Source organism: Grus americana, chromosome 7 (assembly GCF_028858705.1).
Source record: "Grus americana isolate bGruAme1 chromosome 7, bGruAme1.mat, whole genome shotgun sequence".
Classification (NCBI taxonomy): Eukaryota; Metazoa; Chordata; class Aves; order Gruiformes; family Gruidae; genus Grus; species Grus americana.
In genome coordinates this window covers 18,201,264-18,222,875 of record NC_072858.1, presented here as the reverse complement: position 1 = coordinate 18,222,875, position 21,612 = coordinate 18,201,264, and the positions used below count along the sequence as shown (strand labels likewise).

At 36.3% G+C, this 21,612-nt stretch overlaps 1 protein-coding gene across 9 annotated transcripts in view; it reads right to left on the bottom strand.

Moving 5' to 3' along the window:
• EXOC6 (exocyst complex component 6) overlaps positions 1-21,612 on the bottom strand; it is a 95,611-nt gene that overhangs the window by 65,716 nt on the left and 8,283 nt on the right. For all 9 annotated transcript variants that reach the window (XM_054831505.1, XM_054831506.1, XM_054831500.1 and 6 more), the window contains exons 2-5: positions 9,952-10,123; positions 8,612-8,659; positions 8,395-8,485; positions 7,449-7,494 (exon numbers count right to left, since the gene is read on the bottom strand). In XM_054831505.1, the coding sequence (XP_054687480.1) occupies positions 7,449-7,494; positions 8,395-8,485; positions 8,612-8,659; positions 9,952-10,123 (357 nt within the window). The remainder of the gene's footprint in view (positions 1-7,448; positions 7,495-8,394; positions 8,486-8,611; positions 8,660-9,951; positions 10,124-21,612) is intronic.

Here is a 21,612-nt window from a genome sequence, read left to right as displayed (position 1 = left end):
TTAAGTAGGCTCCTATAATATTAGCTCTTCTGACCAATAGATTGCTAACACCACATGGAACATCTTGCAGAATGGAGAGACTAGAGTTATCTTCCCTTCTAGATTTAATTTATTAGGGTTTTTCATGAGTTCTTTTATCTGAAACACAAAGTGCCAATCACCCAACATTGCAGTATATGCACTAATGAAAAAAAAGTCTTGGAAAAGTGCGCCTGTACGCATCTGCCTTCTTTAGGTATATGTGAACATATACACACGTCCACACCCACCCTCTTTCCACCATCCTTAGCTGGAAAAGACATGTATACACTTATTTCGAGCAATACTTCTTCCAGAAATATATCATGTTCTGCTGTAAACCACAAATCTATTTACTCTTCTGACTAAATACAGTAAATCCCACCAAGACAATGACTACTTTGAACAAGCATTAAGGTCAGAAGCTTTTAAAAAAATCAGAACAACAAAGACTCCATAATTTTCTCTATTCTTCCATGTTCTGTTAGCCTACAGACTATTTATAGCAGAAATATGGAAGATACAGACTAAGAGGGGGAAAAACAAAACACCAAGAAATACTTCCTCTCAAGTCCATACACTATGCAGATGCTGTACAGTACATTTGTAACTATGTTGTGAAATTTTACATAAGGGACAATGAATTTGAAGAAATACTCAGAATTCAGCATAGAAAGTGATTTAACTGCAAAATAAATAAATAAATAGAAACCAAAGAAAGACTCAAACAATTTTAACAACAGAAAGCTACCAAATACTGAGACATCAACTCTATCTGTTCCTACAGTTATTTACCTGTCTTCACTCTCAGTTCTCTCATAGATTACAGGGGTTGTGCGGCCAAGACTTACTTGCTAAAACTACTCATCAACTCCATGTCTGTAGCATATAAGTAAAATTCTGTTAGTTTCAGTTGATTTAGGGAAACATTTAAAGGAGGAAATTTTAATTGAGGGAAACTGGTTCTCCATGCTTCCTCTTATAATCAGTAGAGAGATGAATAATACCACAAGGAGGTGATTCAGAGCTGAGTCAGGCTTCCATATGCCCATTCCTGAAGTCAACACTTTTGGAAAAATGCCTATTGTAACAGAATAAGGTGAATCTATGCCTTCTAGCTTGGTCTTGAATGGGAAAAGTAGAAAAACTGAGATCAGACTGAGTTACCTTGCTGTTAGTTCCAATCCTTTCTTTCCACAAATACAGTGTGATATCCTTAGCCCATTTTTAGTTTTTCGTATTATAACCTTAGTTCCTTTTTCCTTCCTGAAAGTCCTACACAATCAGTATTGGAACATTACCAAATCATTTTGAAATTAAAAAGCTGAATATGAGCAAAGTCCCTTCAAATGTTCAAGAAAACCTGGAAAAGTGTCCTTTTCACTTCTTTTGCTTCTGGATATTACTTTGTAGATAAGAGTGAGTAAACACTTTCAAACTGAAATACAATTCAAGCTGCTGGCTGTAGACAAGCAATAATAAATCATTAATACTTCAGCTGTAACTTCCTGTTCCATTCTGAAATAAACACATTGTTTTGAATTTTTCTCAATCAAGACATGTCTAAGCTAACAGTTCGGCATAGCTGGAGGATGGGAAAAAATCTTCTCTTTTATTCCAGAACACAACTGCTTTCAGAAGACTGCAAATAAAGAGGTTTCAAGTGTAAATTAGGAGCTTTTGTTTATTATATACTTGGTTTATATAAAATATACATAAGGCAACAGGAATGCTGCAGATAAGAAAGGGTCTGGGGAGTTTATGTGTGTGGTTTTTGGTTTTTTTAAATAGTAAATGACCAAGAGTGCCACATGGTGAGACTTCTGGGGAATAAAACCATAATAGCATCAAAAGCGTATAAAAGGTTTTTATTTAAATTATATGGATCAGCTTATCAGAACACTGTTAGTTCATCTGGAAGGTTTTTGACTGCTGTCTCTAAGATCAGAATTAACATAATCCATTTTAAACCTACTCGAGAGTCCCTTACTAATTATATACATATACGGAGCTCAGCACCTTGCCCTTTTAACATCTGTTCTGATAAAGACTGAAGTCTTATTAATTCAAAGGTCATCTGCAGGTCAGGATTTAAACTAAGAAGTGTTGCATATAATTTCATGGAATGATGTATTTGTATATTTTGCTTTAAAAAACATTCTATAGATTTAACTCAATGCTGAAGATTTTGACAGTATTATTAGCTCCTATCATATATTATCAATATATGTAAAGGTAAAGATTGCCCATTTGACTATAAATGAGTTGAAGTATCTTCAATGTTATTTTTTTCATATAAATATAGCAGTCTTCTGTCTATTCTTCTGAGCTAATGTTGTAAGAATATGTTTCCTAATGCAAAATTTATAATGTAAGCTTTGAAACTGAAGACACAAGTTTGAAACACCAGAGGTCATGTGATAAGACTGTCCAGAACTGATCCATGTTGTCATCAGAACCAGAAAACTGTAAGATGAATTTTACTAACAACTCCAAACTATAAAAAAGGAAACTTCTCAAACCAGCAAGAAGCAGGACTGGAAAAAACAAACAAATGAACAAAACCAACAAAAACCCCCAGAAGATTAATATTAGCATTTTGCATCACCTTGTTCTAAAATTGAGCTTGCATTTTACAAACTGTCCAAGTCCCAGGCACCGAGTAGTCAGGTCTGTATTAGAATTTGAAACATCACCACACAATAAATCCAAATGAAAAAGAAAGCGACCATTACTATAGTGTACACAAATATTGTTATGCTTTAAACAACAAAGACAACTTCTAAGATTTTTAGCAGAGGAGAGTCACTTGGAGGCAGTTAAGAGAAATACCGTAACTTACTAAAAAAGCCTCATCAAGTTAAACTAGAGCAGTCAAGAAGCTACACAGGACAGGAGCAATATGAACTCAAAGGCTGTGAATTTTACTGAGAATAATGCATTTGTATGCAAGCCTTTTACGTAAAGAAACGTGTAGGCACGTCCCAAAATTTCCTGCTGAAAAAACACGAGGAGAGACAATAACTTTAAAATTCTCATTTTATTTTAATTAAGGAAACAAACCTAATTTACAAAGAAAAAAGAGTGTTGTTCTCCAACTTTTGTACTTCCCTCAGAGGCAAATACTGCATATTCCTGCCTACTACATTTCCATTAAGTAAATTGTTCAATAATACTATGGAAAAGTCACATTCACAGAGATCTTGAAGATGATATATTGAAATTGCAATTAAAAACCTTTCACCACAGGAACAACTATTTATTTATTTTGCTTTTCAATCTAGTTGCCTTAACAATTCTAAGCCTAATTTTTAAAATTCTCCAGCATACCAATTTTAACAGTTGCCCCAAAGGACCACGAACTGAGATCAAGACACTATGAACTCTGAAATTTCTGTAAAGTGACTCAAAAGCTCACTATTTCTGAAAATCACATTAAAGAGTTGCTGTGTGAAAAAACCAAGATCTGTGGAATACTTTTCATCCATAATGATGTGATAGGAGATTTTTTTTAAAAATGTAAATTATCGAACAAATAGGGTTGTGAGAACAGTGAGAAAGACATCAGCTGAAAGTTCAGTATCAAATATATATTTTGATGGGTTTTTTTTCCAGACCAATGATACCTCTGGGAAATATTAATTTGCAGTTGGTAAAATCCAGTGCTTCATTTTCACATGGTTCCAAAACAACGCAGAAAACCAAAATTAAATCACCATCAGTTTTATCTGTTCCAATATCTTTCCATACAGACATGGGTAGAACCAAATTATATAAATTATGCAGTTTACCTATTTGCATCCTTTATGTCCTCAGGTTTATTTGAATGCTTGGAAGGTTTATGCAGAGAAAGGTTGCATGACTGTCTCAGTGAGACTTACCTAAATAACTAATCAACTCTGGCTTTTTTCACAGTTCAGAAGAAAGCTTATAGTAAGGTCACAAAACAAATACAAGTCTTTCATGGCAAAAAGCTCACTCTGAAAGACCACACTCTTTCTTTAGTCCTTCTCACAGGAGATTTGAGAAGATTCACCAACAATCTTAGCAGATTGATTTATTTAATTATTTTCATTTCATGGTAGGTTTGGGTTTGCGGGGTTTTTTTTTAATACTTATTGTGTAAAAAGACTTGCAAAAACACCAGTTCTAACAATTCCCAATTAGAATACAATCTCTTGAAGCAGCTGGGAACTTTCTCCAGAGACACGTATCAAAATCCAAACGCACAGGTGATGGTAACACAGCTGTATAAAACGTGTGATGACCTTATCTCCGACTTAAAATAAGATCTAGGTAGTTCAGTCCAAATGCAGACCCCCGCTAGGTGTTTTGGAAAGCAGTGGAGAAACCACACCTCTCCCTTCTGCTTCCTCAGCTAAGACTTTAAGCCCTCCAAAACTCTTTCCAGCCAAGTGTGTCTGTTTAGAGTAGATTCTGTGGTTACTTCCTCTCACAACTATAGTTCTTGTCAGCTTGTGTTATGCATGGCTCAGGAGACAGATAAATAAGATGCAGAGCCTTTCACCTCTAGGTCATCAGTTCAAACATAGCCCATGTTCATAGGGACCAAAAGTTGCCATCAATAGATGGCTTTTTTGACTCCTCAGTAAGCCTTCATTCTATCTGCAAAAACCATATGTATTCCAGACCCAAAATCCTGCATTACCTTAAAAGGCATCTGCCATGCAGAAAAGGAAATGGAATTCCAATCGTTATCCTAAAACAACTGTCCCCCCAAAATATAGAATATCCACACTTTCTTCTTCCCTTCAACATCAGAAACGCTCATTTTATTCATGCTGCAAGACTGTAAGACAATGCAATAATGAAAATATATTCTAAAAGTCTGCAAGCAGAGAAAGTCAAAAGAAAAGAGGTCTTTTTTTAAAAAGACCAATGAAAGATTTGCTGCATTAACAAACCTCAGTGAAGGTTTATGAGAAAAATTATCTTTGTCTAAAATAAACATTTCTCATTATTTTGTTAAGACAAAGATTGTGAACACTGCTCTCTCTGACACTTCCAGGAAAGCTTCACAGCAAAACTTAGGAAGGTCAGTTTTGAAATTCCTCATATCTGCACACATCAGCTATCAGGTCTGTGCACTGATGCTATGGATGTCCTTGCTACTGCTCAATCGCTTAGTGATAAAGCCCAAGACATACTCATTCTTTGGATGTGTTGCCTGCTCAGCCACAAGCAAATTACCATTTGAATTAACTGCCAGTTCCACGGATAGCCACCTCTAGGCTGTATTATAGGGAATTGTACATCACAGGCAAAGTAGTAACTGTAGTGTAGCTAATGAAAGAGATATCTGAGCTGGAGCAGTAGCCTGCAGCGGAGTCTAAACTTTCTGCACTCCATGTGATTTCAAGGTATGGTACATCAAAGCTACGGCATGTCCCCCCTCCCTTAGATCTTTTTATGGTATGACAATGGCATGTCCAAACCCCTCAATTCAGTACATCATCCTTTGACTTTTAAGATTTCCTGTCTGGCAACTCCTTCCACAGGAAAATTATCAGATCTGAATCTCTTAAATAAATAGAAATTTAATTTTAGATTTAAAGAGTTCTGATGACTTCTCAGAAAGCACATCAACCATCAGTGGACTCTACAAAACTACTAGCAAACATAGAGTCAAAAAGCTAAAAGCCATCTGCAATTTTATCTCACCTAAGTGATCTCTCCGTGATGACATTAGGAACTATAACTTCCCTTGCAATTCTAAAACCAGGATGCTGCTTGTCTTGCCTGACAGAGCAAGGGGACAGCAGAATGCAAAAGGTAGCACACTCCACAGATCACCTTGCAGAAGGAAGCGGGAAGTGGTGTGATTCAGACAGCACACCCTGCAGTCCACTCTCTGACCACAGTAGCGAGGGCAGTGGACTGTTTACATCTTTCTGCTAAGCTACTCCAAGAGCACTCCAACAACACACTGCTAGCTACTCTAAGCAGACATCAAACCAGTGTCCTGTTCAGAGGAAACAGTGTACAGTAGTCAAGCTGATAAGATCTATCACACTGGTTCACATCTAGCAAGTTTTGATTGTAATAAGAGAAAGCGTAGTGCCGTAGCTATCAGGCCAATCTTAAAGCTCTTATATTTCTGCAGAAGACCTCCCAGACAACATGCGTGCACAGGTATCATGTAGCACATACACCACTGTCAAAGATGCATTAGATTTGCTGCAATGCTGATCTGATGTGTACAATAGATATGATGCATTTTGGACGTGTCTTCACACTGGCTTTGGAGCTGATTTACTCATACACAGTGGCCATTGTTGAGGATTTTCAGATGTCCAGCAGTGTTGGCTATCCAGACAAACAGTCCAAAAGTAAAGCTAGATTACACAGTAGCCCTGTAGACACCTGACCATGTGTAGCTAGTTCCAAATGGAGACAGTCAGGTCCACACAAACTTGTTTAGCTGGAGCTTGCTGTAGTGATGCCAGGTGCACAAAGATGCAATGACAATATTTATGAATCCCGCAAAGGAAGACACAGAGCAATTGTCATGACTGAGGCTGTATAAAAAGCAGGTAGGGATGAAGGTGGCAATGATGCTGTAGAAATCATGAAGAAGAAAACAGTAGCAGTAGTATTCCTGGAGTGGGTGTGCATGAGGTGCAAGGCAGCAGCATCAGCCCCAGTGGGACAAGATGACAGCTACATGGAGGTAGGGATAGCCAAGCTGCCACAGAGAGAACTGGGGATGCTGGGGTTACAGCAGCAGTGAGTGGCTCTCTGAGAAGGTCGAAAGTGAAGACACAACACAGGAAGGAGCAACTGGTCACATACCAGTTAGAAACCATAATTCTAGAAATTTATTTTTAATTATGGTTTTAATTTTTTTTAACAAGTCAATTTGTCACAGAGCAGGGGAAAACCAAACCACAATACATTTTCCGCACTTCATTCTCATAGTCCCATGTACACAAAAGATTAGCATAGACGTACCAGAGAGGTCTGAAGAAAGGTATGTGGACTGAAATGTCCTTTTTTCTTGGATTATGAATTTGATTTAAATACATCATGATAGATTTATAATGTATAAATGTACTCTGAAAGATCTTTACTCCCTAAGGGTCTTATTATTCTTGCTTCTTAAACTGTTTTAAGAATTAAAAAAATAATACACTTGACATTTTATAATCATAGTTTCACTGCATGTCACGCTCATTTAAGTAAACATTTTTTTTCATGGCAATCACTAAGCTCCTATAAGTCTTTCTATTTAATGTTACATTTATTCACTTGCAGTGACATTCTTGAAACACAGACAAGGTATTATGAAGAGAAAACTACATGTACCAAGCTGCAGGACTTAGAATACTTACTTGTCTACATTAGTGTTTGCTATTCTATCAGTTTACTTACAAATGTTGTATTTTACACGTAGAAATAAGTTCACTCACCTTTTTACATTCATCTGTTCTTTTAGTTTGCTGTACATTTCCAGCACTGCATAAAAACAAGCAGATTAACCCATGGATCTTATTTTGGCTTTAGTTAGTAAAAGAGGAAAATATATACTGTGAAGGGCAAAATAATCCATAGAAAAGGATATGCTATATTTAGCTTATTTAATTCCAACTGTAGCATAAAAGTAATAAAACTAGCAAAAAATATATCTAGAATGCAGTTAAGAAAAAAACAAAAACTGAACTCTTAACAGCTTTTAAATGAAAAAGAATTAAAAATAAGTGAAACAGTAGACACTATATATATCAAGCATATTCATTCACTTGCTACATACCATAACTTTATCTGCATTACCAGTCTGTGACCTGTCTCCATTAAATGGCAACAGTACCACCTACTGTACTCATAACAAGTCAACAACAAGACTTCAAAGAAAAATTCTCAAATCTGTTTAATACCAATGTCACAAACAGGATAAAATCCTTATAGAGCTGTGTGCAATGCTACAATATTACCTTTCTGAAACATCATTTAGAGTCCTTATGTTTTATTTAAAAAACAAAAAGCATGTAATGAGACAGAACTAAAAGTACAACGTTGAAATAGAATCATTAGTATTTTCCATAGAATTCAAACAGTAAAAACTACCCCTTAAGCAAAAAATTCACTGTTTATCATATTAAAAATATTACTTCATTTAAAGCTGTATGGGGCTACAATGTTTGCACCATTTATATGTCTCACTGTCTTCTCACAAAGTGGCATAATTGTTCTACATCAAATATTGTAAGACATAGAACCTACATGTTGACATCTTTTTAAAACCTGTTAATTGTTTTGTTAAACTGGATGTTACAGCACCACAACTTAAAAAATAAAATTTTTTTGCATTTTGACTATTGTGACTTACTTTATTTAATTTAGCTATAGGTCGCTCACCTGGAAGACACAACTGTAGTTTTTCCACAACCGTTGTAATATTCCGTTGCTGAACTCTGCATCGGATGATTTCCTCTGTTTGGGCTATCACCTTAGAGATGTTAAAAAAAAAAAAAAAACCCAACCAAACAAAAAAAACCCACAATTAAATTATGCAAATAAATATAATTTGCTACAAATATTCATAATGTCCATATAGGAAGCACCATTTTCTCACCTCTTTCCCAGCATCCTGAAGCCTTCGGTTGGTATCAGTAACTTGGACCTTAAAAATAATTTCACCTTTGTTAGACAAATATGCATATATTGCCCTGATGTGACTGCTCACCCTTGTAATCAGATCATGCTTCATGAGAAACTTAGAACAAAGAAATGCAAATTCAAATTAACTCTACAGCTTGAACTTGAACTTTTGATCGCAAAGGGCTTTTGTTAACTTCAATTACTTATGACAGTTCTTTCTAACAGATTCTGTGGCAAACTTCTCAAATTTACTTGGGATTTTTGAACTTTCCTTGTTTCTGTAGGTCTGTCAAACAATTCAAATCATTGACCCAATTGACCACTGGTCCCTTTTTGATAACCTCAATGAGCTCTATGGGCCATTCATTGTCTGTAAGAAATGGTGATTGCATTTTATGGTAATTAAACATTCATACTTTACTGAATGCAAACACTGGGTGGTTGATTAACATCAAACGTGGAAATCTCCAAACCACAGCAACATTTTAATGCTGCAGGTGCAGGCAAAGCTCGACCTCAGATTTTCCCACATAGTAAGTGACTCATTAGGTCATCATAATAAGGAAGCACATTCTAGTTTATTAAAAATCTCATTAATTTCTGAACAAAGATGCTCAATGACCTCATTGACGCTGTATTTGGTCTCTTGTTATCTGAATATCCTTTATATAATGCTCTTCTAATCATAACCTCTGATGAACTATGCTCATTCTGTCTGGTGTGCATATTTTACTCTCAAAAGTGTAAAGAGAGCTAAAAGGGATGGATCTCATAATTCACTATTCTGTGTTCTGATTTGGGAGTAAATATTAGTTCTCATTTCTAATGAAAACTACTAACTCCGCCTACTCTCCTACTCATTACAGAGAAAAGAAAATCTATTTTTCATGCATAATTGCAGTATTTTTATTTTTCTAATCGAGTTTTTCAATTTTTCTAAGGTCTGACATATAAACACATGATTAGAAAAAGACCTCCGTAAGAAATACTGGTTTTACCATTTGTTGTTCTTTACCTTCTGAGAAAGCCTTTAAAAAGAGCAAAATAATTTTGGTAACATTTTCTGAATACATATATTAAAAAAAAAAATCAGAATCAGACCTAATAAAATATTCAGCTTTGTAAATGTAAATTACTGGATCAGGCAACACAGCTCTAATCACAAATCCTAAATAATCACTTCTAAAAAATTGTTGCAAACATCAGAGTGTATGTGATAATCACTAAATTCTTTCTCTTCAGTAAAAGAGTCAAGTTCCTTCTTTTAAATTCAAAGACAATGATATATGAAACTCTGAAAAACTAGTTCCTTACCTTTAATTTTTCTGCATCAGCCCTAACTTTAAGAAGTTCTGTAATAGCATCCACAAAGCCCTGATGGTGAAAATTGCACATCTTTTCTATTTCCCTGTCATGGTTACGTATGCAGGCATCTAGTTTTTCCATAAACCTCTGATGTGCATTTGGTTGGTCATCATATACAGACCTGTTAAATACAAATAAGAAAACAAAAGTTTACTTTCCCCCCAGTTAAAAATGGTATGCAAGGATCTTTATTGAAATCTCTCAAAAGGAAAATAAAGCATGCAAACTTGATGTTACGGTGGCATCATTTGTGATCCACTCCACCACAATCAGCATTAAAAGAAAGAGATGGCGCAAAACGGAGAACTGAACCCAGCCCTTATGGCATTAATCCAGGTGCTTAACCAGTTACATCATGGTTGACCTGAGCCTCACTGGTCTGTTACTTATGCCCTAATGCTCAAATACGGGTACAAAAGAATCAGTTTCTCCAACCACCTCAAATAGCATGGATCGCGTTTCCATCAAATTCCACTCTTTGCTAAATATAAAGAAGTGCAAACATACAAATTTGCTTTTCTGGTATTCCTAACATCAGAGTTATCCAACTAAATCTGCTTCCAGCCAGAACAACCAGAGCACTGTGCAGCAGCAGCCGGACCCCTGGTGGAAGGCAATCCCCACTGCTCCCTGCCTTCTCCTACCCACGCTCAACGTCTCCTAAAGCAAAACTATGACATGCACAGGCATGAGGCTGCTGCCTCAATGGCATCTAACTTTCAGGAGTGGCTAAAATCAGGTCTTTTAGTTTCTTTTACTCATTGTTTGAATAGTACACTTATAAACCTCAAGCAGGAAACAGGACTCCAGAAGTTACCAGCGCAGTTTGTTGAGCTGCATCAGAAATAGAACACTGCATGGAAAACTGCTCAAGCATCAGAGATGGGGGCAGTTTAAAGCTTTAGACTTTAGCAGAGGAAGCAAGAAAAGAGGTATTACAGAGAACTGTACTGGAAATCAAAGTTAGGAAGTCTCTCAAGAAAGGTAAGGCAAAGGCAGTTCTAAAATTTGATTAATAATTTGATATAGCAACAACAGCAAAGACAGGTAATTTCTGAAGCAGCTTTTCGGATAGAATGAGGGGCAATATGAGGATGATACAGTCATACATATACAAACATGTTTGTACTGCAAACTACAAGCATTCAAAAAAATCAGGAAATCAAAAATCTTTACAGTGCTTTTTTTAGTCCCTAATTTCCTTTCATGATGACGAAGTTTTCTCCAGAAATCCATAAGGAGAAACTGCTTTAAAAAAAATAATAAAAAAAAAATCTTAAGATTGGGGGAAAAAAAAGCTGAAGTTCCAATGGTCTCAATGCTGCTTGTAGAAGTACAGACTTAAGTTCAAGACCGAGGCAACAGTTGAGTCAAAGCCTCTAAAACTCTTGAGTAGAGAGAAAGTACTTCCCTCCTAGTCTTCTCAGAGAAGTATGATTTCCCGTATTCTTCCAGATCCTCTGTTCTAACCAGACAGCTGGGCTCTGCTAAGATCTGGGGTCATCATCACCCGTTCAACAAACCTATAGCTGAGCGTCTGACAAGAACTTGACCTTGGAAAGACTCTTGCAACTAGATTCTTCATCCTTTTTGAGTTCCTTTTGAATTTGGACAATATACTCAGAGAAGCCGCTGAAGTTAGAGAAATGAGAAAGGTAATAAGCTGTTCTACATGCCAAAGGAAAAAAGCCAATTCCTGATAGCCTGCTTGCTATAGATACTTTCTCAGGAAAAAAATCTATTCAATAAAATATTCCTTGAATATACCCCTTTTTCAGTTCAACAACTGATGTTGTGGTGCTCCAAAATACACAGTACAAGCTGGTTACATGAGTGCTGCTCTGTCTCTATAAGAAGAGGGTCAGAGATGTTGGAACCTACAGGGTGGACATAGAGGGACATCCACCTGTCTCCAGAGTACCGTTCCTGGAGAAGAAATAAAAAGATTAGGAGGACAAGAGGCATCAGATAGTGTCTTCACAGATATCGGACACGCATGAGCTTCCTCTGAATGGGCTGGACTCACTGCTAAAGCAAAAACCAGAAAAACAGTTCAATTTATTACTGCTTCCTTGAGCCTTTTATTTAACGGTGGAAGGAGTCTCCAAGTTTAGGTCTCCTTTCAATGTTCTCAAAGGGAAGTGAGAAAGGAGTATCATTATCACAAAGATAAGAAACTTCCATCTGTCGTTGTGTACTCACAATGGTAAGTTGCATAACATAACCATAAGTGAAAAACAGCAGTAAAACACAGATGACCAAATATACCTAAAATGAGAACAAGACTGTAAAAAGACGGTGCAAGAGGAACTCCATGCTTGAGTCTGCACCACAAACTGTCTTTGGTGGTAGCAATGCACTGTCTTTTTGGACTTAGTTATTGCCTGATGATTTTGAGGTATCCAGTAGCTGCAGTTCGGCATGGCTGTCTTTCTATGGATTTCAGATCTGCCAATGCTGGCAGACATGCTGTTAAAATACTGAGAGAGGAAAATAATTTGTGATCAGGTGTCAAACAATTCCAGACAACACAGCCAGAAATTCTGGAAGCACATATGATGTAGCATAGGCAATGCAGTATTCACTGTTATAAAAATCAGTATTCATTATTTTTTCTCAATATTAAAGCTACTTATACTTCAGTTTAATGATAATAAATAAAGTACTGATTGATAATTCTCAGGGGTATTATCACAATATTTAGTTCAAAATCATACAGGGAATAAATGTTTAAAATTGGGGGGGGGGGGGGAATCAATACTGTGTACATCCTGACACACGGCCTTAACCACAAGATTACCTAACCTTATTAAAATAATAGTTACTATTTTATGTTCTATATTGTGCTGTTTTCTGCACAGATACTAATAAAATGGTGATCTGTGATCTAAAACAGTATTTTGACAGAGCTCCTTAAGATCCACTAGTAGTATAAATTCCTTACTAATTACATATGTAGACAGCTCCATCTTGTGGAAACAATAACAAATGAATCCTCTTCAGCATACTAGTGAAAAAAACTCCCGAGACAGAACTGCTTACTTTTAAAGAAATAAATCATCACACTATTTAAAATAAATTCACACTTTGTATCACAACTCTCTGATCTAGGCGAGAAGTAAGAAGATGAATTATGTTTACTAACTTCCTTAAGACACTATACTCTTAGAACACTATACACATGCTATTTCAGAGGCTTCAGAAGGAAGTCTGACCTAAAGAACTGGCCTTTTTGAAAGTGTAAGTGCACTCGAGGGAGACATACCACCTCCGGCCATGGACAGAAATCAGGCTTTTTCTCAAAACTGCAAACACAACTGAGGCAATGCATGCCTGATTTAACCATTACAGAACATCACACATAGTACAGTATGGTTTATTTCTGATACTGAAGCTTATTTTCCATACATACATTTAAAAAAACTACCAACACTTATCTAAATAAAGTAACTGCTACCTTTGAATAATCATCTGAAGGTGTCTATTTCCAGAGATTACAGCACTGCAAGCAATCCTGATAGCAACTCTGCACTTTTCAGAGCTAAACAATCAGGCAGACAAATCATATTGCAACATCTTGGAGAGAGACACAGAATCCTGAAAGCATCCAATAGCTAATTCTTTCAAATTACAAGACAAAATTAACAAAATTTACAACACACAGTTCTGTTGGGAAGAGACTGAGGAACTGGTAACCCTTCCAGATGCATTTCTTCAGATGATGACTATTACATGGAATTACACCTACCCTAAAAATCTCCCTCTCACTTTAAGTTGCTTCATATACATCAGTGGGACACGTCATAAAAAGGGGCAAACATGCGTAGGCTATCAAGAGAAGTTTGACATGTGTAATATATAGTTCTTTCAATTTTTGTTTACATTTATACAGCTCTGAATGAAGAACCCCAAGGATCCTCTTCAGCTTTATGAGCCCCTGAAGTGGATGCTGGTGGTCTGAAATACAGCACAAAGCTGAACTGAGCCAAACTGAAAGACATGATCAGTTTGTATTACAATTGCTTTCAACCTGTGATTTATACAGCTGTAGGAACCTATAGACTACTAATGGTTGATTCACACCATGAAACTCTGAAAAGCAAGCTTTTTCTCAGTATAAGTCTTCACACTGGGAAAAAAAAAAAGAAAATCACTGATGTTGGAGACAGAAGTTTGTACTTGATTTTGGAAAAAAAAATACACAACGTACCATCTTAATTTTCAATCTGGAATGGGAGAACATTAACTTGAGTGACTAGTTAGACATCAGTACTGTGAATCAGTGACGGGGCAAGTACTATTTTCATTCCTAATTGATGGAACAAGCAGGGCACCCATGAAGAGCTGAAGGATTTTTCTGGTAATGTGTAGCTTTAGGTTATTTATCTATATTTCCCAGAACTCTGTATACAGAAAGAAACTTTCTTTTCTGACTCATCCCAACAACTGGACAATATGAGTCATATTAATGCCAGTCTAGGTAAATACAAGATAACGCAGAAAGTACTTGAAAGAGGAAAAAAAAACCTAAGAATAGTCAGACCGCTTAACCCAAAGGAGAAAGATGTCTCAGTCACTGGCTCAATTTTATTGCAATAGGAATATTTTTACCTTGATCTTTCCTTATCAGCCGGGCTGAAGGGAGAAAGACAAGCATAAACAGATTTGAATTCAGGTCTCAATAAAAAATGAAGGAGCATTTTCAGATATGCAACCATTTTCCAATCAAAGAAAATCAAACAAGGTTACTTTGTACCATAAAAAACCTCACTAAAATTTTTATTTTCAAAACTGAAACATGATATGAAAAAATATGTATTTAATAGGTGTTATTGACTTTTTCTGTGTGTGTTTACATGCAAAAAATCTGTTGAAGCATCAGAGGGCACCATTCTATGCACAAAAATACAAGCCATTGAGTAAGCAAAAAGGCTAATCTCCAGCGAGCTAAAATTCAGTCAAGAATCGTAAAACCCAACCTGCTATGAATTCCACCTGACCCTTCACAAAAATAATAACAATTTAAAAAATCAATTACCTTCAAATCATCTGACCCATTCTATAAAGACAACTCCATACATATGCCTTATCACTCTAAGCCACTATCACAGATCTGTTCAGAAATGGTTACAGTAGCTTCAAAAATATATTTCTGCTATCATTTCATATAAATATTTCCTGTGCATGCAACCAGGATACGTGTCATTAAATGCCTGAGTGCAAATGGGATTAAAAGGGGGATCGGCATTTCGCTAAGGAGGAGGAGGGAAATAAAAAAGTTATAGGCCAAAAAAAAAAAAAATCATAAGCCCAGAAATGAATTTAATATATTGACTGGACTACTGAAAAGGTAGGCAAAGGAAGTGCATATAGACTAGTAAGTGTAAAAGGAGAGGAGCCTAAAACTATTTTTGAGAGTTCAGCAAATACCCCAAATTTGCTTTTTCCCTCCTCATCCCCAGTCCTCACATCTATGTCATCTTCCCACTATAAAATGAGAATAATCAGAAACCCAAACACAACTTCTACTGTAATCTACTTGGTGGGAGTTTAGCACAGAAAAGTGAATTGCAAGAATAATCAGAATGAGAACTAAAGTAATTTTGTCCCTTATACCTGTGACAATAGCTGTAACTTTTCAATGGTAAGCAGAACTGCTCAGTGTTCAGGCTTCAGGCAAAAATGAACTTGAAGAGTTTATTTTATTAAAAATAAAACCCCCATACTTTTATAAGAAAATAATAATTCAGAAGATAGTATGAATTCCTGGTTGGTGATAAACAACTGTCAATTAAAAATCATTACTAAAACGGTCTATTAGATAAAGAAAAAAAAATTACCAAATTCCTTTTGGGTTTAAAAAAAATATATATTATTTCTTGAAGGTTTGGGGGGGCTGGTTTTTTGTGTGCGTGTTTATTTTTTAAATGGGCAATGATTTGATTTTTAATTGCAACCCACATCCAGGAGAAACATCTCCGATCTTATGGAGCATTACTGTAAATTTTTAGAGTGAACAATTCTCTTCCTAGTAGTCATTTATAATAATAGGTTCTAACAGCAGCAAAGACTCTTAAAACAGATCACCTATTTTAAAAAAAGAAAAAGTCAGAAAATAGAGAAAAAAATACCAATCTTTTTACAGGACTAAGTAGCTCCTCGCTAATGACTTGCCACCTTCCACCATTTTCACACACCCCCAACCCATCCTGTTCAGTCCCATTTCTACGACGAATTGAAGGTTCCCCACCCCTGCCTACATTGCCACAAAGTCTTTCATTTCCTGATTACACAAGATATATGAAGCAATTACAGACTGTATACACACATTTCTTTCAGGGTACTGATAACTACTTAGTAAGTGCCAATTAGTTACATCTCCATGAATGATGTGACGATGATGGGAATGACACATACCTGCACAATAGGTGTACAAGTTTGACATGGAATGTAAGCCTGACCATGCAACCTCTGAACTGCAATAGATGCAAGAGAAAAAAAATAATTTGTAGAGCTTCAGATTTAGCATGGGGCGGGGGGGGGGATCAAATTAACTGATCACTTCGATCACTTAAACCAAGTCACAAAAAAAGAAACTCAGAAGTACAGTTTTTATCCCATTTTTCAAAGTGATACTTAAAACAAAACACACAGACACAAATAAACCAACTCTCAAATGAAGAAACTGTGCTTGTGGAAAATCATGGTTTTAGAATTCATATCTTGCTACCAAAGCTAATTTTGTACTGAGGCTAGAGGTGCTCTCAACTAGCTCCCATACACACGTTGCAAGAATGGCGCAGTAGATGTTTGTCCTCTCCCTCCATTTCTCATTTGATTAAAAAAAAGATATATATTAAAGTGATACAATAAAATAATATTTACAATTCAAATTTGCATGATGAGTTCAGTGAGATTGATGCAAACACAAAACACTGACCTTGCAAATTAAAATTCTGCCCTTAAAACATTGTTATTGTGACTATAACCACGGCATCCCTAACCATGATAGTGTATCACATGCTCCATTTAAGCCGCAATTTCACAGGAAACACCACAGAAACTTCCTTTGTCCTACAATACACAAAGATATATTCTGTTTACACAAACTGCAAACTTTGCAGGGATTTTTCCATGGGGTAATTTCATATAGGTGGCTGCGTATGCCGTAAAAAGCTTTATAAAATAATGTCCAGGTGTTTCCTGTAATTCAATTAGAGTTATGGCAATAAGCACATTTCTTAAAATCTAAGCAGCCTTTCTACGCCAGGCACTACTACCTAGGGTCCAGTTCTGCCATCCTCATTCATAATTAGATCTCACCTCTCTATTTAAAAGTGCATTACATGCCAGAACAACACAGAACTCAAGCTATGGCCTAATCAGAGAAAAGATTTTATTAATCTTAGTTTAGCTGTTACGCTTTTACTTGCCTGGTTTTCCTGGATGCGCAATTTCTGTGAATTGTTCTCACTAATAGTATCCTGTTTCTATGAGCAGGAAAGGGCTGAGTACAGTTTGTTAGTTAACATTACTTCCTATAAGCAGGGTCCATATTCTGTAGTAGCAGCACTACAGCAGTCATTGTTCATGCTGGATAAGCAATGGATCACACTGATGGCTGTTAATGGACATCCTCTGCAGTGAAACATGAACTGATAATCAGTAAACCCAGATTTGCAATAGACTTCCTCCTTCCTGTTTTTACACTGCTGACCAAGGAGATGCCTCTTCCTGCTAAGCCTTTGTGCGACCTACTGATGTATGAAGCAAGAAACTGAAAAACAAGTGCTGCACTACTTTTTTTTTTTTCTAATTTTATGTTGTAATAGTAGATAAGAAAGACAGCAAAGAAAATGCCAGCTTGACTCACTTTGGTACTAGCTATCGCCACCTAACAAAACACCGAGTTTGGCCATCTGTTTCGTATACCTAAACCGATACAGTGCACATAGGTGGAACCTACATTATTTCACAGAAAATAAAACAAGAAACTGAAGTCCATATAGCAATATTGTTATTTTCCCTTGTTACTTCCACAGACTGTAATGTAAGTTTTTCCATTTCAGGAACAAGGGATTCATCTATAAATGAACAAGTGAGCTTCTGACTTCTTTTTAAAGATTTGATCAGATTTCTATTACACGTCCCAGAAAGAATTAGCTATCTATTACAATCTATAGCTAATCTGTCTCCTTTATATGGGGCACTTTAGACATAATCTTCAAGATAAATATGTACGAATTGTTTCTGTAGAGCCTTCACAAGACATATGAAAATAGAACAGAACATTTAATGTCACAAACATCTAAGTGACTTATTTCAATAGGCTTTGAATGCCACCACTACACAGATGTAAATATATTCTTTTAGAAATCAAGAAGTTCCAGATTAAATAAAATGTCCAATAATTAAAATGTTTCAAATCCAATTGAATTAAGAATGTATTTGATTCAATACAGATCAAACCAGATAACTATGTGATGTGTCACATTCCTCTGCAAACATATTACCAAAGCATATATTTTCCAATAATTTTATATTACTAATTTTTGTTAACTTTATGAGCTCATATAGCCTATACATAGAAAATCCACATGTACTTTTCCCATGCAAATCAACGGCCTGTACCATATATCCTTTGCACATGCACATCTCCCAGGATCACTGAAGAAAATAAAAGATGACTTTTTTACAAGTCTGGTTTTAATTCAAAAGCCCAACTAAAACTAACTCACAGTGTTTCTGTTGGGAAGCAACTAACCGTGTTGAAGCAATTGATTTCTACTCTTCTACTCCAGTCCTCTATCTGGTTGATAAACAGACTAAGTGGCAGAAAATCTGTTCACTATTGGTGACACTGCAGCATGCCCCAAGAACTCCACATTTCAAGAGAAGGTAGCATGCATTGGCTATCTGATTACAGTTTCCTAAGTTTATTAAACAAAACAGAACAAACATACAGTATAAAACAGTATCAACTATGTTACTTTTATGTTGAAATTAACTAAAAGCAAAACTCGGAAGAAAACATTGCCTCGATGAAATCAATGGGGTAGAGATCCTTCAAAGTCACTCTACGCTTAAGGAAGTGTGCAAACTGTGAAAGTCCCAGTGAGAGCTGCTACCAACAGAAACATCTAAATGCCTGTAATAGAAAGGAGAGTGTATTAAAATTTAAGTACGTGATACTTGAAAGTTTAAACACATCTTTTTGAAGTTGAAATGTCTCAGAAGTATCCCCCTAGGTACACATACTACAGTATATGCATTATTAATTTTGTATTATTCTGATTCACGGGAGAATTGCAAGTTACACTCACTGCAGTTTTGCAAGCAAATTACTTTCTCTAAGACATAGTGAAAATCCTACTCACAGTATTAGAACTGAACACCCTTCTCATGCTATATCAAGTAAATAAAAATAAAAAAAAGTCCCAGCCCTCTCTGCAGGTCCCTAGCACAGAAGTGTTCAAAGACACCTTTTAGGTCCTCTCTGTCATACCCTAAGTCTTTCCATCAGGGCTGATGAACTCTAAACCCTGCTGCTTTCATTCTTAACACCTCCATTAAGTTCCCTACTAGTTTTGTATTACTGGCAAAGGTTGAGGTACAGGAAGGGCTTCAGCCAGGCTCCAGGAGAGATCATTAACTCCTTCCTGCATAGGACACAGTTTGTTCAGGCATATAAATAATTCCTTAGTAGACATGGACAAGATGAAGAAGAGACGCGTTGTGGAGCATACTTCAAATTGAACATGATGTCATTGTTTTACCAAGGTCTGTGGTGACAGTGATTAGGTTTGGGCATTTCAACCATTGTCAGATAATAGCCAGAAAGTCTGGCAACAGCTAGATTTTATAACTAGCCATAGCAAGCCCTTCAGTAAGATAAAATCTAATGTGATTACTTGATGCTGATGCAAAGCTAGGTTGATGTTTTTGAACGAGTTAGTACTTAATAGTTAACTACAACCCATAGAAATAGTTTCCTATTTGCGAACCCATTCCTGGCATTATCTCAGAAATATTATTTAAGAAATATCAGTCCTCATAGATTTTTATGAGCTCATTTTAGTAGTATAATCCATAAAATGCAACATGACAAAACCTGCTTAACTGCAGTTGCTGTAATTTCAGCTTTGCATGTGCAAACACTCTAGCACTTACAGGTCAGAAATAGGCTTATATTTAATTGAATTATGCTAATGCTTTCAGGTACACATCTGTATTGAGGAAACTGCAAAGTCTCAGAGCAATGGTTCAGCAATGCCCACAGAAAGCTAGAGTACAGTGTATGCTGTTGGCTTCCCAAAAAAATCCACAAGAAAGTAAGTACCTATGTGACTGGCATTTGTGAAGGATGTAGTATTACATATTTCCTACGCATATGGCAGGTCCAAAATCTGGGTCAACAGACACTAAATAAAATCATCCTGAGGAATAAGTTAATGAAGAAGTGACATGAGTAACAATCAGTTTTCTTGAATTTAACTGATGTAACAGTAAATAAGCCATTCATATGAAGGGAAGGCTAAATTTAGATTAGAAACAATAATACAAATGGCGTGAACCACCTATCAAGTACACTATTCTGGATCTTTTGGCAGATGATCCCTTTATTTTAAAATCTTTAATGTATTTTGAAACATGTTTCCTCAACACAGGAACAATTTCAAGCTCTTTGGTAATGCTTGTGAAATTGGAGAGAGCTATTTCAGAAGTATTCTCCACATAGGTTACTAGTTAGGTTAAAGCTTCACTTGGCAGTTGCCCATTTGGAAAACACTGCAAGAACTGAGTCAGAAGCTGATGCATGAACACTTAAAAAGATCAAGATAACCAGATTTGCAGACACATATTTCATGACAAACTTAATCAACATCGAACCTAAAGATTTTTTTGCATGACAAAAATGCAGTGCAGATATGATTACCCACAAGCAGTTTCAGGCTTTATAACAAGTAGAGAAGTACTGTGTTGAAACTTGCAGCAATGGAAGCGAATCCTCACCTTCTACTAAAATATTTTTTGCCACCAATGGCAAATCTGCCTGGAGTATCAGACTAGCCTACAGAAGAATCAGAACAGTGGCAGTTCTGCCACTGAATACATAAAGGCCAGATTAATCAACCTACAGCACACACTGTCCTTAGGCTGTTTTGACTCTATGTAATGGACTAGCGATAAAAAAATATTGCTCCTTCATAGCAAAATACATGGTGATAGACCTGCTCACATAGACAGTTGCTTTACATGACTGTTGCCTTTCAACTGAAATACTCAGAATATTAAACCCCGCACGAAGTGACAAAACCTGCAACCAACACTACAAGCCAGCCACTGGTTTTTCAGGATACACTGTTCTCAGCAAGCAGGCCATTCTCCTTACTCTGCAGCAAACCAGTTGCAAAACAGGAGTTAGCTATAACAATAATATGATATATAAATATATATCAAAGTACACTCTGTGACCTGATCCAGAAAAGACCACAGATAACACACAAGGAATTTCTAGTTCCTTTGGACTAGTTTGTAACTTCAGTTTGAAAAGGAACCAGGAATGAAACACATTAACTTGAAAACTGAGCAGGGCTTGAAGACAGAACA